General features: G+C 31.2%; 1 protein-coding gene across 4 annotated transcripts in view; it reads right to left on the bottom strand.

Moving 5' to 3' along the window:
* The window catches only part of AP-1-2beta (adaptor protein complex 1/2, beta subunit), a 65,658-nt gene that overhangs the window by 19,595 nt on the left and 27,002 nt on the right, over positions 1 to 19,061 (bottom strand). For all 4 annotated transcript variants that reach the window (XM_085810838.1, XM_035350669.2, XM_085810839.1 and 1 more), the window contains exons 9-12: positions 18,447 to 18,587; positions 5,338 to 5,503; positions 5,153 to 5,241; positions 3,560 to 3,662 (exon numbers count right to left, since the gene is read on the bottom strand). In XM_085810838.1, coding sequence (XP_085666964.1) covers positions 3,560 to 3,662; positions 5,153 to 5,241; positions 5,338 to 5,503; positions 18,447 to 18,587 — 499 coding nt within the window. The remainder of the gene's footprint in view (positions 1 to 3,559; positions 3,663 to 5,152; positions 5,242 to 5,337; positions 5,504 to 18,446; positions 18,588 to 19,061) is intronic.

Here is a 19,061-nt window from a genome sequence, read left to right as displayed (position 1 = left end):
TAAAAATATAAACCAACTTCTTAAAATTTTTAAAACTTAAAAAAGCTTTAATTTTATTCCATATTTATATAAAAATATACTATTTTGAATTAAACAATGTTTTCATCAAATCTAAAAAATATAAGTTCCTTGTCTACTTGTATCTTAACCTCATATATTTATTTAAAAACTTCTTGTAAATAACAGTTCCTTACTTACTTATATCTTAACCTCATATACTCGTAATCCTCTTGTAAGTATCAATTCCTTGCTAAATTATCTCCTAACCTCATGAACTCATGTGAATATCAAATATCATACTTTAACACAAAATATGGTTGAAATATGTAAAACCTTTCAACAAGTGGGCTATGATTACATTTTACCTCTACTCAGATTAAGTAGCTCTCCAAACTAGCTAGATATCCAAAAGTAAGCATAAAATTAAATGAAAATTCCATTTCCAATTGATAAAAAGCTCACCGTTTTAAAAATTCAGTTTTGCACTTTTTTTTTTTTTTTTTTTTTTTTTTTATATATATATAAATAAACAGAAGATGAGCCTCTTTGGTCTTGGAATAATAAAATTTTTATCTCTAAATTAATTAATTGACTGGTACTATGATGCAGTTGCAACATTCACAGATATTTTCAATTTATACACAGATAATTTTGTTTCTGTAATGTACAAAAAGATCATGCTTGGGTTTAATCGAATTATACATTTGATATATTGTGAAAAGAGAAACAATGATCTCTCATCAATTTGTATCATTCTAGTAAAATTTAATAAATTAAAAAGTACCAAAATATAAAAGAACATTTCCATCACGAAGTTCAGAATGTAACTTATATCAAAATTTAAACATAAATTAAAATTTTTATAAGAAGCATGCTGAAATAAAATTTTATGTACATAAAATTAGAATGCAAGTAAGTAATCAAGAATAAATATGGACACAAAAATATCAGATACAAAATTACACTTTTTTTAGTAAATAAAAATAATTCCTAAATAAGAATTTGTAAGGTGGTGCTCTTAAACATAAATTTAAACAAAATATACGTCAAAGTGCATTTTATGGAACACTTAACCTTATGGATTTTGAATGAAAAATGAAATTACGTCCTTTGCCTCTTATTTTACATCTATTTTATAGGTGACATGTAATCCAAACATGGTTATTACAGAAGGATTTGAAATTCGATGTATAAGATGATCCAAAAGATCTCGTACAAGTTTTAAGGATAGATCAAAAATACAAAAAAGAATAACTTTTACATAGAAATATGTAAATGCATATGAATCTAAATATGCTAAAGATGCATAAATTAAAAAACTTACAGAACACAAGTGAGATAATACACACTTATCACACATATAAATGTTTACGATTTCAGAAGAAATGCTCAAAGTTTATTTTATCTGGGTGCAATACATGTCTTGCAGTGTTGATTCCTAGATCGTCAAATATACTACTTCCTCAGCAATTCTTGTAGCAGTCAGAATTAATGGCTATTTCGCTCATGGCTTTTGAGGTGCATATGAAAAGTATGTAAGTTTTCCTTATATAATACTCACATATACAGCAGACTGAGGTACACTAGCATCATGCAGAATACTCAAGTACTCATATGCGAATTCCATTTAATTTGATCCGTAATAATTCTGATTTTCATAATTCCAAAGTTAAATAAGAATGCAAAAGACATAACATTCAAACCAAAATCTCTGAATTAGAAACAAGCATTCCATAATTGACTTTGCACAACCAATATCTCCTACATTCAAATATTCTTCTCGTGGTTGGTTAGTCACTTATTTATAGACAATAAAGGTCATTATTTACCTACACTTAAAATGGATTAAAAATGCAAAACTGAATGCACTGGTAATAACTCTTAAAAACAATATCCAGCTACTTCAGAAGAAAAGTTAAAAATAATTCATATGCATGAAGGAAAAAATACATTATTTATTTCGACAGTAAACATGATACTGAACGATAATGTTTGCACTGTTGAAAGCATAGTGAAGAAATTGTTGCCCTATAGGACCGCGATCTGAAACAGAAGCAGATATCAAAGAAATTTACTATGAAGAGGCTAGCCGAGTTTTTAACTTCAAAGACACAGTGGTAACAAAATATCAACTAATCACACACCAAACAGTTTGAGAATGTTTAACAGTCATATCCATTCTAATATGTCTAGCTACAAGTCCATCTGCAATGATTGAAAACACATGGCTGCGCAATGTATTATATGATTGCCAATCGAAGACCTATGATAGATGTCAATCGAAACCTATGATAGATGCCAATCGAAACCTATGATAACCAATGACCCTAACCACCCTCAGCTTTCAAGATCAAGAGCGATAGATGTTGCCAAAGTTGTTTCACTTCCACTTTAGAGCCAGATTAACCGTCATAAAACATTTTTTTTATTTGAAAAATGTTATTTCAATTTACTTTTATAGTTTTTTAATATTTTTTATACTTTTGTAGTATATATCCAAATATATACTGCAATATGAAGTTTGATTGATAAAATACTCTACAACTAATATATATACACACTCATTTACATAAAATAATAAAGCAATTTCTTACAAAATTACATTCAAACAGTTTACATATTTGAGTTATTTAAAATTCAAGTTGTGTAAAGGTTTATGGAATGCATTACATATGTAACTCAGAGGATTTACTGTACACCATTTCTTCCATTGCTGGGGCGTGTATTGATTCTTCTCAAACACAATTATACTGTCAACCCAATACAGTTTTGGACAAACTACTGCCTCTATTACACATGCGTTATTTCTGGCAATGTATTCCTATGTAAAAATATTTTGATATGATAGTCTCAACCTATCTTCAAAGTTTGTATAGAGACTTTAAATCACTCTGTATACAATATGTACTAGATCTAAAATAAAATACAAATAAGTGGTTATTATAAAAATGCAAAATGTTTCTGCCCTCTGTCAGATACTTTTTTAAGCAGCTATTCAGAGTATTTCTTTCAGACTGAAGCTCACGGCAGTTACTGTCTGAAATCCGTTATACATCAACTTTCAATTATTATTAACATAAAGAACATGAAAAAATTTACTTCTTTTGAGCAAATGTTCAGAACAATTTTAATGCATAAAAGATGTATAAAGTTAGTACATGAAATAATCTTTTACTATCCATCAGTAACAGAGCAAATATTTAGAAAAATGCTGAAAGATAATGCTGAGAAAAAAGGTGAACAGAATACTTGCAAAGCACATTATACCAAATATTATATTTTCTTAAATTATTATGCATTCTTAAATTATTATGCATAAAGATTATATTTTCTTATGCAAATATTAAAATTGAAATTAAAATAGGATCTGCAAAAATATTTAGAATCATATTCTTAAATATCTGCAAAAATATTTAGAATCATATTCTGCTTTCAATTGAAAAATTTAAAATAATCAAAATTAAAATAAAGGCAATTTATTGGTAAAGAAACTAAGAAAACATAAATGCCTGAATAAAAAGGATTAAATCAAAAATTTTAAATAACATAAATAATTTACTTGAGTATTTTCATCATGGAAGCCTTCAAGGAAACTTTCCAGCAGTTCATCAGCATTATCAATTCTTTCAGCATATTCGCCAATAATCCAGATCATTGAAGCCCTAAAAATTATTTAATACTAAATACGCAAATGAAAATATCAGCATTACTAAAACTTAGCATTCTAGCCTAAACTCCTTCAATTTGCTGATCAAAATAAAAATAAAAAACTATTAATAATATAATAATTCATTCTAAACCTAAAGGTAATATTGTCAAATCTTTTTCTCCACAATACCAGAAAACATTAGCATATATCAGATTAAACACACTTTAAAATATAAAACTTAATGCACCAAGGATAAGTTATCCGAATGGGACATAAGTCAGTAGATGTGATGTAAAGTATTGTAAATGAAACACTAACCGTACCATAGGAAATGAATGTTTTATTCAGGAAATATAGCTACAAGATAGAGGAATGAATAATGCATGACCAATTTTTGGCCCTGATGCAAGCTGTTATCCAGCTGGGCATTGAACTTATAGTGTTGGTAGATGCCCTTTTGTAAGATCACTTATCGTAATATTCCAAGAGGCAAATTAGACTAACATGATGTAGGGCCTCTCATCAGAGCTCAAATGTGCTCTATTGGGGAGAAATCTGGCTGGTCAGGGAGAACTGGAGACACATGAGAACAAGCAGTAGAAAGACATGCTGTGTGCAGCCAAGGATTATCCTGTTGAACATTAGTCCAGGGGTCTGTGAAAAGAGCAGCAACACAACAGGGGGTAGAATTTTGTTGATGTACCACCACCATGTGGTAGAGATGTTACACATAATAACCAAAGGGATCCAGCTATCAAATGAAATGGCACCCCATACCATAACACCTGGCTGTCAGGCTATGTGGCAGAAAACAGTCAGGTGAATATCCTACCACTCGGCCTGGATGTCTCCAGATAAGTCTTCATTGGTTATCTGTGGCTCAATGCAAAGACTCATCACTGAAAACAATTCTGCACCAGTATTTATGATCCAGGTCAAATGCACCTGGCACAACTGCAAGTGTTCCTGACAGTGTGCAACTCATTGTTGCACACTGTCAGGAATATTTGCAGTTGTCAACAATGAGTTGCACACTGGTGCAATAACCTCCATCTCCTCAAGCTCCATTCGCCGAGTCATCTATCAATGTTCATTGCAGTCATTGGTGTCCCGGTTTCATGTTAGATTATTGATAAGAACACATGAGGGACTATAAGTGTCAATGAAGCCAAATAACCAATGAAGACTTGTCTGGAGACGTCCAGGCTGAGTGGTGGGATATTTACCCGACTGTTTTCTGTCATCATTCTTGGTCGACCACTATCTTCTTGATGCTCAGTCATTGGCTGCCAAAAATTAATCATTTGCATATTCTATCATAAGGTATGGATGGCCATATGATATTTCATCCCATTTGAATAACTCCTTCTTGGTGTGTTGGTTTTTGTTATACAGTGTATACCCATTTATCAAATACATAAACAGTTATTTGAGTATTTCTTTTTGAATAGCAAACTGAGCAAATATTTTCATTCATAAAGGAAAAAAACTAATAAAACTTGCCTGGCTTCAGGTTCATCTAAAGTATCCAAATTCTCACATAGAGTGGAAATTATACTTTCGTATTTATTTGGATACTTCCTAAATATGTCCTAAAAACAAAAATTAATATACAATTAAATTCACACAAATGTAACAAATGCATCAAAAATTTGCTTGTAGTAATAAAAAAGTGATTTCATAGTTACCTTTATAACTACAATAGCTTCTTGAACAACATAATTTACTTTCGTTTGTATGAGATCAAGTAAAGTACTAACACATCGTTCTGCAGATGGTTCTACCTTAATGGCACATCTACCAATAGCACGTACAGCCTTGCGAACAAAATCAACATCAACTTCCGTTGCATACCTGAAATTAATTGCTGCTGTTTAATTTCAAAAGTTTTACTGTTTTCTTATACTCTAATGTCTCTTTGTTTTATTTATGGTAAACCATATTATACTTTAGAAAAATGAACAAAACCTGCCCTTTATTACACTTAGTGGTTAATTAAATCACCTTATTATATATAAATTTCCAGATACAAAAATAAATCAGCAGAAAAGTGTTTGTTAAACTCATTTTCACAACTTATAAAACTCTGATTTTTCAGAGCCAGAATATCTGACAGTAAAAGTTGTTTGCTTGATTTTTCAGAGCCAGACTATGTTACAGTAAAGACTGTTTGCAGTTCATCCACTTAACTTGTTGAGGATCATAATTTACTTAGCATTCAGTTATACAGAACTTCAACAAAGCAGTTTTAGTCAATGGCTTATAACCAACACCACCTTCTATCAGAGTTCTATCTGGGAAGGTGAAACCCATCCCTGTCAGACCTTGTCTGCAAAACTCTTTGCCATACTGGAGCTAAGAGTGACAGAATTTATCTTCAGGTTAACAAAAGCAAAGTAGCTTTACAAATGAATGAGTGTTCTCTAGAATTAAAGAAAAGGTGATGCTTAAATAAATCCTGATTTTCCTTTTGAATGCCAGCTGACAGGCTATGGAAGTATTACTTCTGCATCCTATTCATTCAAAATTTTCCCAGTGGAATACATATATTAAACCTGCAACATAGTGTACGAAAGCTTCTTAAAGCACTTTGCATTATCATACTTTGAATGGCAGTGCTGTTGGTTGAAGAAAAAGAAATCCCTGGTTATACCTATAACCATGGGGGGGGGATGATTTAACAAACAATATGCAATTTTTCTACTAGCTAGAAAAATGAATTCTGAGATTAAACAAATCACTGGAAGAAGTATTTTTTTAATTTGCTATGTGCATAACATGTCAAAAAAGTCTAAGTGAAAAGATTTAAACTTAAAAGAAAATGATAAATTGTTAAGCTATTACGATGCTCTCCGTTAAGTGCAGCAAAAAAGAAACAGCTGACTTTAACTACAAACTGTGAAATTTCCCAAACAACATCCTGCAATTTACTTAAACAATTACCGAACAATTAATTAAAAAAATGCAATTACCTGAAAGGAAGCATAAAAATGAAGAAAAATCAAGAGACATTGAAACTACTTTTCTAGAATTGTTTTCAAACTATAAACACCAAAAAAGACTTTTAGAACTCTTTTGACCACAAAAATAGTGGAATTTGCTAAAATGCTAGAAGTTAATTTTACATAAACTGATGAATAGATCACAAGAGAAAAAGAAAGAAAAAATATTGTTCATTAAAAATTAAGAAGCAGATCACTATGCAGCTTATAACTAGATGAAAGACAATTTGTCAGAGTTGCTAAAGTAATACTCTGGCCACACAAATTTCATAAGTTAGATGAAACTGCTCTGTTTCATATAGCAGTACAACAGCATACATTAATGTTTAAAAATGAAACAGTAACTGAAGAAACAAGTTATAATATTATTAATTTGTATTATGAATGCAACAATTAAGAAGACACCAATGATTACTGGAAAAGGCAGAGACCTCGATGTTTTAAAGGTGTTAAGAATTTTCCTCCAATTACTTATTACAGGAACTCATGGATAAAAAATTATATTTTTTGTTTGTTTCTTATTTATTATTCTTTTTTCAAATAAATAAAAGCTTTACTCTTAAAGATAGATGTTGTACACCACCTTGATCTTGTTCTCACAAACACTAAATGGTATTTCTTCCTACAAATAACTTCTATCATTCAGCTTCACTCACCAAAATATTAAAAAAGTTTTCAAATGCCATTACAGAAAAGATGTCATTCAAAAAAGTAAGCATAATTGAAACTTACAAAAATGCATGTACTTTGATAGAGAAAACTAAGTCAATATATTTGCTGTATACTATGCAAGTCGATGTATGATGAGGAATCACAACAACATATTTAACAACTGCTTTTAAAAATGTGGAAGAAGATTCATATTTAGAAGAAGCCATAGAGGAACTGCTAACCGTAGCCAATATCTCATGGATCACAGAGGAAAGTTATGAATTTTCATTTTTAGAATGTGCTGCAATATATGATAAAATACAATTGAAAAACTATTGGTGTACAACAGGAAATTAACAGAGACAGATCAAGTTTTTTTATATAGTTTAAAATTTGGTATGTACTTATAAAATTTTTGGTACTTCACGTATTTTCTGATCAACCGTGAAACTGTTTCCAAGAAGAGGGCTTTAGCACGAATTACACATAAGTGTGATATAGCAATATACTGATGACATCAAGTAGTGGCTTAATTTCAAATTTAGATATGAGAATACCATCAAAAAAGTGTGGATAAAAAATTATGTGAACAAAAAATTTTGAGTTAATATTCACAGTCAGCTGAATATGGTCAAAAGAACAGCAATTCACTGCAACAATTACCTGTGGGAAATTTGTATTTCTAGCATTTTTAACTTCTAAAAAAATTAGACAGTAATTAAAAAACACAAGAACTAACTCATGAAATAAAGAAAAATTATTAAACATCGGTCAGAGAATGAAGAAACCGATTTGAGTTTTCAGTTCCGAAAATTGAGTGTAATAATAATGTTACAAGTATTCAGTGGCGTAGATAGAGTGGGGCAAGGGGGGACATCCGTCCCCGAGCACAGCATCCAGGGGGGGGTCAAATAGATGATGCACATTTCAAAATGAAATGTTTTCCATTCTTGGAACACAGAAAAGGGCACAAAATCTTTAGGTGTCTCCGGGCGCTGAAGACCTTAGCTACGCCTCTGCAAGTATTTTACTTAACAAAAAGAAAAAAAATTGACAAAAAGCTTTTTACGAAGTGCAAAAACGAAGTCAATTGTGTATTGTTTATTTATTAAATAAAGAGGTGTCAGTTCCTTTAGAATTCTGGAAGAAAGATTGACACAACAAAAGAACAACTTTAAAATTTCCAAATTGCTATATCAATTTAATTTTAACCTTAATTTTTTAATTATTATTTAAGGTATTAATTATCAGATTAACTGTTATCACTAATTGAGATAAGATCATTTAGCTAAACTTTAAGCTGATATCACAATATGCAATACTCAAGTCACCATCTATTAAACTCAACTACATAATAACTGAAATATGTTTGAAATGAAAGTGGTTTTAATATGTAGTGGGTACTGTACATACTGAATCAAGTACCATTATGACTAAAAGAAGTTACAGAAAAATATTTTTCTCTTTTAAATAATATAAGTGTTTTCTTTTGAATAAGTATAATACGCAAGGATTAATTTTCCATCTCCCCTATTTTTTTCACATAATAACTTAATAAAAGCCAAAAATACTCAAAAGGTAAGATACATTAAAAAATAAAAAATTCATAATGCCATCTGTCCACTCACATTCCTATTAAAAAATCATCAAAAAATTTCACTTTAAAATTTTTGCCAAATTTTAGAATGATAGGAAGCATTTCTACTGCATTATTCTTATATATATGTGTTTAAATTTGAAAAAAATCAGGGCAAACTTATAATGCAAAAACTTTAGCTGAGCATAAGAATATTTAGCTTACAAGAAAGGCGTTTTTAATTCATTATGACAAGAGTTTTTAATTCATTCTGAAATGTCACTTTGCTAACTTTTATGGTGGCAAAAGCCAAACACAGTACAAAAACAAGAACGATCAGTAAAACTCGCTTTAACTAACTTCAAGTGCAATTCCAAAATATACATAAATAATGTAATATCAGATGCAAATAAAATATGACTTTTCTAAACAAAATTTCTGGATTTTTCTTTAAATTAAAATTAATAATTTTTTTTTCAAAATTTAATCAAAAATTCACAATACTAATTTATTCTAATAACAGGAATGAAATTTAGAAATACGGATGAACTAGAAATTATTCTGTAAGTATTTTTGAGGAAAAAGGAAAAATTTGAAAAAAAGTTACCAACAAACAACAAATTTCAAAAGAGGAAACAGTACATTATTCTAAGAAAAACAGCACATTCAAAGAATGAAAATGCAAATATTCTAAAGTTTTCCTTTAATTTTCGCATATAATTTTGTTGGTGGAATGTATTTTATATTCTTGCCAACAGAGTATACTTACATTTTTTCATAACTATGAACTAAATACCAATTAATGTTATTTTGAAGTTTGACCACATACTACAGTCAAAAGTCGTTAATTCGGACACCCATAATCTGGAATGATCTATAATCCGGACCTCAAAGCTACAAACTTTCTGCACATGCGTCGCGTTCACGCATGCGCACAGGCGTTTACGAGAGCACGTAAGACCCTTACGGCTGCGAATATGTTTGTGCGCATGCGCGTTTAATGTGTAACGGAGTTATACGCTAAGCTAAAGTTATCTAATTCAGTTAATGTTGCAGATTGCGTTGTTCCTTAATCTTCGAATTGGATCCAGCTTATTATTTTTTGCAGACTGTTAGAGCAATTTTATAAAAGTAAGCTTGAACTTTCGATTATGTCAAATAGAATTTCCGATATATATTTACTACAAAGCGAAAGTATGTTTTGAAATCCGAAATCTGTTTATCAATTTCACGCTGCTCTGCGGCAGAGGGGGGGGGGGGGCAGAAACGTCATTATTAGATTATGATAGATTAGAAAGATTATGTCAAATAGAATTTCCGATATATATTTACTAATATGTAATTTGTATCTACAAAACGAAAGTATGTTTTGAAATCCAAAATCTGTTTATCAATTTCACGCCGCGGATTGGAAGTTAATCTGTCAGCACTATCCTTATCTTCAGGGCAGATGTTTTTATTTTATTTGGTTTATAATTCCGTACTAAGTGTAGTATTTCGTCTCGATGTACTCCGTCTTTGATATGATTTAAATCAAGTTCCTCGTCATTATAATTCGCTTCCGATAGTGAAGAAAGTGACCCAAAGGTTATTGAAAACGAAAACATTTCGATTGACAAATTAGTCGGTATTCTCAACACAGCAATTATAGGACTTGAACAGCGGAACTTTGTAACTAAACAAGAAATTATGTCTCTTTAATAGAATTAAAGAGAAAGTATTATCACATGAAACGAAGCAACTTACACTGAAGGAAATGTTTAATAAAGTAAACAAATAAATATTAAGCTTTTTCTTTTTGTAAATTTTGATACCCTTTAGATCATAATTGTTCTTTATTTCATAAATTACGGTTTCATATTTTTAATTTTGTAATTTCTGCATGCCATCTTACCAGATTTAAACTGATGATCTATAATCCGGAAAAATCGATAATCCGGAATCGCCGAAGTCCCGAGGAGTCCGGATTAACGACTTTTGACTGTACTGTTTTCTCTTATATTGAATTAAAAATATAGCATTCTTTTATGAAAATGAAAGATTAAAAATTTTATTTTTATTGTATTAGAAATATAAATAACCATTTTTAATTAAATAAGCATTTTTTTTTTTTTTTTTTTTTTTTTCCCCCAGGAAAGACTATTAAATTGCGATGTAAAAAAAAAGCGAAATGGGAAAGAAAATAATTGCAAATTATGGTAAATGAATGTTGAAAATTTATGAATAATTGTCTATCAGAGTATTCAGAAGTCAAACAACAAAAATCAGCATTATATTTTCAAATTTTCACAGGACTAGTTTCGATGGTTTTACCGAACCACCATCCTCAGCTGCAAAAGCGCAATTGAACGAGATAGGATATAATAAGATAAGAAAGCCTACACAGAAAATAAGCTAGTGGCACCATTTGTTGACGAAACCAGAACTAAAACAATTTCTTTTAAAGGCCGAAGGCAAACATGGATTGGAATTTTCTGCTGCCAAATTTATTCAAAAAACATCTTCCATTGGAGAACTGGATTTTCTAGAGGCATTTCACATTCAAAAAAAAAAATCTTTCTGTTTAGTTATCCTAATTCCAATCCAACTTTGCCTTCAAGCCTTTAAAAAAATTATGTTTTTGGTTTCATCAACAGATGGCGCCACTAGCTCACTTTCTGTCCAGGCTTTCTTATCAAATTATTATATTCATTAACAGATGGTGCCACTAGCTTACTTTCTGTCCAGGTTTTCTTATCTTATCAAATCATTATATCTTATCTCATTCATTTCTGCTTTTGCAGCTAAGGATGATGGTTCCGTAAAATCATCGAAAGTAGTCCTGTTAAAATTTGAAAACATATTGCTATTTTTTGTTGTTTGACTTCTGAATTAGTATTTGTTCGCCGTGTTATTGTGTCTTAATTATCAGAGTACGAGGCATATTCGAAAACTAAGCACCGTTTTGAAAAAAAAAAAAAAAAAACAGTAAAACAATTTTTTCAAATCCAATTTTATTTTTACATGAAAATACATGTTTTAAACTATTTTTCAACATAGTTTCCGCCAATGATCAAACACTTGTCATAGCGGGTGACAGGTTTTTGTATACCATCATCAAAGAAACTTCCCGCCAGTTTCGATAACCACGAATCCATTGCATTTTTCGTGTCATCGTCAGATCCAAAGCGCTTGCCACCAAGCTCGCGCTTCATGTGCAGGAACAAGTGATAGTTGGACGGCCCCAAGTCCGGCGGTTGATCGAACTCCTCCCAATGAAACTGTTGAATTAACGATTGAGTGACACCAGCAGTATGGGGCCGAGCATTGTCATGGAGCAACACAATTCCTTTACTGAGCATTCCTCTTCGTTTGTTTTGAATGGTATGCCTTAGTTTTGTTAAAGTCTCACAATATCGTGCCGCATTAACGGTTTCACCTCTGGGAAGAAATTCAGTAAGCAAAACCCCTTTCCTATCCCAGAAGACAGTGCACATGATTTTTTGTGATGACATTGTCACTTTGAACTTTTGTTTTTTCGGAGAATGAGTGTGTCCACTCCATCGATTGGTGTTTCGATTCTGGTGTGAAATGACACACCCAAGTTTCATCACCTGTCACAATTTGGTTTAAAATGTTTTCTCCCTCATCACTGTACCGCGTGAGAAATGTCAGGGCACTACCAAGTCGCTTTGTTTTGTGAACATCAGTGAGCATTTTTGGAACCCATCGGGAACACAGTTTGCGATAATTCAAGCGGTCAGACACAATTTCGAACAAAACAGTATGTGAAATTTGTGGAAATGCCTCTGAAAGAGTTGTCATTGTGAAGCGTCTGTTCTCATGAATTGCTTCATCAACTTTCCTTACCAAATCATCGGTGACAACAGAAGGCCGACCACTCCGAGCCTTGGCGTGGACATTTGTTCGACCTGCATTAAACATTCTTACCCACTTTCTCACCATCCCATCATTTATCGTGTATTCACCTCAGCGGGAGTACTATTTGTCTTAAACATTTTGAATGTGCACAGCAAACGGAAAACACAATTTAGAGCAACCAAAATGGCGACAATCGAAAGTCAGTGAACAAGAAAGACTAGTGCGCATGCACGGGACGCCTACCACAGCGCTGCGACGACGCTAGAATGAAACGGTACTTAGTTTCCGAATATGCTACGTACGTTGAGAGAATACTGGTTCGGAAAGGAAGGCCTGTCATTACCTCTGTACAACTGCTTTTACCCCCTTCCATATAGGATATTGTTGGAGGCTCTCATTTTATGATTAAGTCTAAATTATATATATATATTATTAAATATCTTTTATTATGGAATATATTAGTGAAGTTCCCAAAGGCCAGTTACCTTATGCAAGGAATGGAAGCCTTTTCAAGTAAATGCCAGTGCCATTGGTGTAAATGCACACTAGTTGGCTCAAATGGATATATCCTTTTAATGGATATGTTTGTTTAGAAGTACTGTGGGGCTTTTCAGTTTGGTAAAATAAAGAGTTGAAATGACAGATAATAACACAATTTCCAAAATATTATTCCTAACATATTTATGATGTTAAAATTTAATTTATCAATAAAATTAATGTCACAAATTTTTATATGTGTTATACTATAATCAGAAAAAATAAGAAATGGTTATGTAAAAGTTTTTATTCATGATACTCTGTGAGAACAAAAACCTTCGCTAAAGAATTATGATTATTCAGACTCTGAAACAAAAACTTTTAGACTGAAATGTTGAAAAATTCAATGATTAAAAAAAATTGCATTTATTTTTTTTAAATCTTTTATTCAAAAATTATACTTTACAATTATTTAATTAATTATATTTAAATTAAATTTTCATTTACATTTCTCTTCATTTACTACTGCTTTAACACATTTTTTTAAAAAAGTTTTCTTTATTACTATGCTTTTTCCTTCTTGAAGGGGCAGATATGTAAGACAATGAAAAAATATGTAAAAGATAAATTATAATTTAATTGAGCATTAGCCCTTTGATGTTGAATTTTAATTTGGTATATCTCTTCTGTATTCTAAAAATAGTAATCTTTCTCTGAACTGCATCATTTCATGACTAATCCATGTCATATGATTCTTGTATAATACTGGTGATGTAAATAAAACTAAAACTCAAACAGCCAATAATAATTTTACAGCAGTATTAATTATCTAATCAAATGCACCAAGAAACAAAACTAACTCATTTTGAATTCCGATTTCCTCCTGAACACAAGAGCTACTTGCTTCCTATGCTTCAACCTAGCTGGACTGCTCCCTACTGCTCTCTTTTTACTGCAAAGCTATTGAAAAAATGTAAACATTTTGAAACAGGCACAAGTAGTGAGCCAAGTTATTTGTGGCCACAACATGTTTACTGGAGTAAAGAGGAATATTTAATCTGTCTCCACAAGTTTCCTTTTCATTATGAAGTAACATTTCAGCATTCTATGCTATCAACTTATCCTACATTACAGCTAAGCTAAGTCTGCTTCATTACATATATAATACATAGTATATGTGTGCCTGTGGGTGTATGTATATAAATATACGAACACACGTGCAATGCATTTCACACAGATTAGAATAAATTTAACAAATTTAAAAAGTCTACATATTTGCAAACTGATTACTTTTAAAACAGAAAAAAATCCACAAAGCATACATTATAACAACTGTTTTTTTGTAATAATTTCTTTACACTGAACTATTTACCTCAAATTTTAATATGTATACTTATATCAGGAAATGAATACTAAATCCATCAAAAATATTCAAAGAATTAAAAAAAATATATCTATAGAAATGTTCAATATATGAATTTTTATATATAGAAATGTTCAAAATAAGGACTGAAAGATGAAACCACACCAAAAAATACTTTTTTGCATCGGAGAGAAAAGTACAGGTTGTCACACTCAAAAGGCATCCCGGGAAAACTGCAATAAAAATCTTATAATAAGAGGAAATGAAACCAAATTTTTATATGGCATACCTTTATGTTTGAGAAATGAAAATACATTTATTACAAGAGGTACTGGAAGTAAACTACTCCTATCTGTATACATAGTTCAATGCAGTACTACAAATTCGTGTAAGTTGCTGCCAGAGCATTGCATCCTATTCCCTGGATTTAATGGCGGATGTTTTAACATAACTCATCAATGGTGTGAAATTTGTGCTTGTAACGTGACCCACAGAAAAAAGTCAAAGGGGTTCAAGTCTGGTGACTTAAGGGGCCATTATCCTTTGAAAATCATTCTCTCAGTGAAAAATGATTCCACTGCAGCCAAACTTGTTATTCATGTGTGGCAAGTTGCCCCATCTTGCTGTTATCAGCCAAATATCAGTTCCTCACCATCCAACTGATTCACAAATTCATGAAACAGTACCTGGTACATTGAACTGGTAACAGTAGGGTAAAAAAAAAAATCGGCTGAATGGTGCATCACTGTGACAATGCACAGAACACGCCCATCTTCTGTGAATGAAGATGTTCCTTGAGGACTGCATGCTGGTTGTCACTATCCTGACAAGTGGACCTATGTTTCATCACTGTACAACATGAACTGCAATATTCCTGTACTTTCTGCAACACTGTGAAGAGACTTTGTGGGAATGGTCAACAATTGTCTTTATATCAAGCACATTTTCTTCAGATAACTGAGGATGTCCCCCCCATGCTAATCTAATAATATTCTCTTTGTCTCCAGTTTCTTCAATAAACCTTGAATACAGCATTTAAATGATTTACATAAGCCACCAAAATGTTCCAAAAATAGTCATTGACTTGGCTTAACAACTTATCCAGCACTGTTTCAAACGAAACACATGCTCTTCCACAGAATATTGATACATCATCAGAATCAAACAACAACAGAAGAAACAAGTTGCACAGAACACTATGAGCTAGTAAGCTATGGTACACTGAGAAACAAGACCTTGCACACATGATTTATTTCTAAAATTTGTATTTTTAAATATTTTTTATAAATTTTTCAAGAAACATTTTGTATTATAACCTATATTTGTATGATAACCTATAACATTTTTGACATCGTCTTAAAGTAGATGTATACCTGCAAAAATATTAAGAATTTTTTTATTCAAAATTTTTTATGATAAGATATACACAAATTTACATATTGGAGCATTTTCAAATTTGGCATCTTTTTTTTTTTTTTTTTTTTTTTTTTTAGCAACATTAACAAAAAACGATAATACGCACTTTCTTAAAATTATCTGACAGAGTAAACCAAGGATGTCAAACTCAAGGCCCGCGGGCCGCATGCGGCCCACAACAAATATTTTTGCGGCCCGGCCAATATATCGGCAAATAATAATATATAATAATAAAATAACATATCGGCGAAGAAAAAAATTAAATGTTTACTGCTAAGTAATTAACGATAATTTATTCAGTGTTGTTAGATTACTCACAGCGAGCTGACACACACACTACTTAAATTACAAATGCGTGTGAGTAGCTTGCGTTCAGCTACCTTCGGCTTTTGGGGGACACGTGCACTCAGAACTTGTACGCATCCCCCGATAGCCGAATGAGGCGGAACTCATGGTCTCAGTTTTCCAATCATAGTTTTGTACGATATATTGGTGCATGCATGTGCATGCACTTTGCTTTATTATTAATTATTACTTAATTCATATTGTTACGGATTTCATAGTTATTTATTTAGTTAGTTTTTTTTATTTAGAATTGTAATTAGATACATCAAGAAGTTCTATGCACGAAAGTAATAAACATGGAGAATGTTTTGTCACATATAAAAAAGTTAAATATTATAAGATCTCAAGGTTTAAATCAGCGTCAATTCACTGCTTTCTTAAGTGAGTTAGGTAGTGAATATTCGGGTTTGTCCTACTATACCGAGGTACGTTGGTTATCTTGCTCCAAGATTCTCAAACAATTCTGGGATTTGAAAGAAGAAATATGTCAGTTTTTAAAAACTGAAAAATCAAGACATAAGTTTGTTTTACGATCCAATATGGATACAAGATTTATTTTTCTTGGTTGATATAACCAAATACTTAACTGATTTAAATTTATCGTTACAAGGAAAAGATCATATCATTACGAACATGTTTGACATAATTAAAGCATTCAAATGTCAACTAGTTCTTTGGGAAAAACAACTTAAAAATGAAGATTTGATGCACTTCCCGAGGTGCAGCATGAACAAATCAAGTTTAGATGATACTTGTTCGTATCAAAAATACACAGAAAAAATTGCAAATTTAACAACTGAATTTGAAACGAGGTTTAATGATTTTAGTTTCCTCGAAGACAAATTTTTTTTGTTTTCTTCGATTTTCTCAATAAGTATTGACTCAGTAGACAGCCATATGCAAATGGAGGTGATCAAGATTCAATGCAACTCAAATTTGAAAGCAAAATTCATTGAAGTGGGCGTACCTAAATTTTACAAATATTTACCAGCCAGGTTTGAAAATACTCGAAAATTCGCATATGAAATTATTTCCATGTTTGGTAGCACTTATCGGTGCGAGCAGTTATTTTCAGTCATGAAAGATAATAAGTCTCCTATTAGAAACAGTATTAATGATGCTCACCTTGGGTCAGCGTTGAAAGTTATCACTGCAAACAAAATTTCTCTTGAAATAGCAAAGATAATAGCAGAGAAGAGATGTCAAGTATCAGGACGTAAACATTAAATTTTTCTTGTTCTTTTCTATATAAATATATGTATATGTTTGTTATTGTATTATTCGAAATAAATCTACGTTTCTATGAAAATTGTTTTTTTTTTTTTTTTTTTTTTTTTTGCCACCCGCCTAAAGTTAAACCTTTTCTGTTTGGCCCAAGTGTACCCATGAGTTTGACATCCCTGGCATAAACAATGACTTTCTGCACGTCTACAGTGAAAAAAAAGAAAATGAAAATAAGTTGCTATAGATTAAGAAGTTCGCCAAGTAAATTATTTTTGGCGAAAACTGAAAAACTGTGCCAAGATAAATTTTTGAATTTCTGTGTAAATTTCACACCAAATTTTACAATATTTAATATTTAGGCCCAATTTAAGTTGTAGAATCGAAATATGGAAAAAAAAATTGGCATGTCATTTCAGAAAAAGTCCAATTTTGTGTCAAAATACCTACATCGGAATGGTGCTACGTATAAATCTAATATATATCCGAAGTAATGGTTTCGAGACATGAAAAACGCAATTTGAATTTCATCAATTGGCCTACTAGAACTGGAGATACAGAACTGCCCCATTTTTTTTTTTTTTTTTTAGCAGTATACCTCCATTTTTCACACGTAAAGGCATATAATATACTTTTCCTAGGGCCCTTTTCGAGTGAGACACCCTGTATAATGAAAATAGAATGGAAAATAAAACAACAGCAAATCCTGAAAAGTTTAAAAGAAATTAAAATTAAAAAGGAAAACTGTCTGGTAATTTTTAAGAGTTAACAGATAAAAGAAATAGAGAATTTTCATTTTACTTCCAGCAACAAAAACTTGTATTATTCTAATGTATAAAAATAAAACTATTTTTAGCAAGGAATATTACACTCGGTGATACTTACTCTTTCAATTCTGCTAAAACCTGAGCAATATTAGCCTGTGATGCCAATCTAATCATGATATCCAGTTTTTCAAGCTTTACATAAATAGGATCATTGTACTTAACAAAGAATACTTTCATCTCATGTTTCAAGATATCAGGTCTGAAAAACAAAACAGATTTACATTTAATGTATACATGTCCACTAGCGATATACTACAGCTTTAACTAGATGCTTATATTTTTTACTAAACTCTTAATGAGCATCTCATTCTGGTGTTTCTTCATTGTTTATACTGTTTACTTCAAATTCAGTGTCATATGGTCACTGTTTCACAGCCTACCTTTACATGTAACTAAGATAAGATTTCTACAGAGATTTCAGTCCCTAAATTCTTTTTGCCCAATTAGCTTTATTAGTATGTTTAATTCTACCTCAAAATTACATAATATGATTCTGAATTCTTCTTTAAAATGTAAATTATTTTAATGGTGATCAAAGTAACAGTTTCATTAAGGGTTTCTATTAATATTATTTAGTTGTACCCATATTATGAATCAAAATTAGAGAAATAAAAATTTACAATTACAACTTCTTGGACTGACTGATACCTTGGTATCAAGAATAATGAAAAAG

Source organism: Stegodyphus dumicola, chromosome 2 (assembly GCF_044657685.1).
Source record: "Stegodyphus dumicola isolate Sdum_Otavi_A_Nest chromosome 2, ASM4465768v1".
NCBI lineage: Eukaryota > Metazoa > Arthropoda > Arachnida > Araneae > Eresidae > Stegodyphus > Stegodyphus dumicola.
The sequence above is the reverse complement of the archived record's forward strand: the minus strand, read 5'-3'. Positions and strand labels throughout refer to the sequence as shown.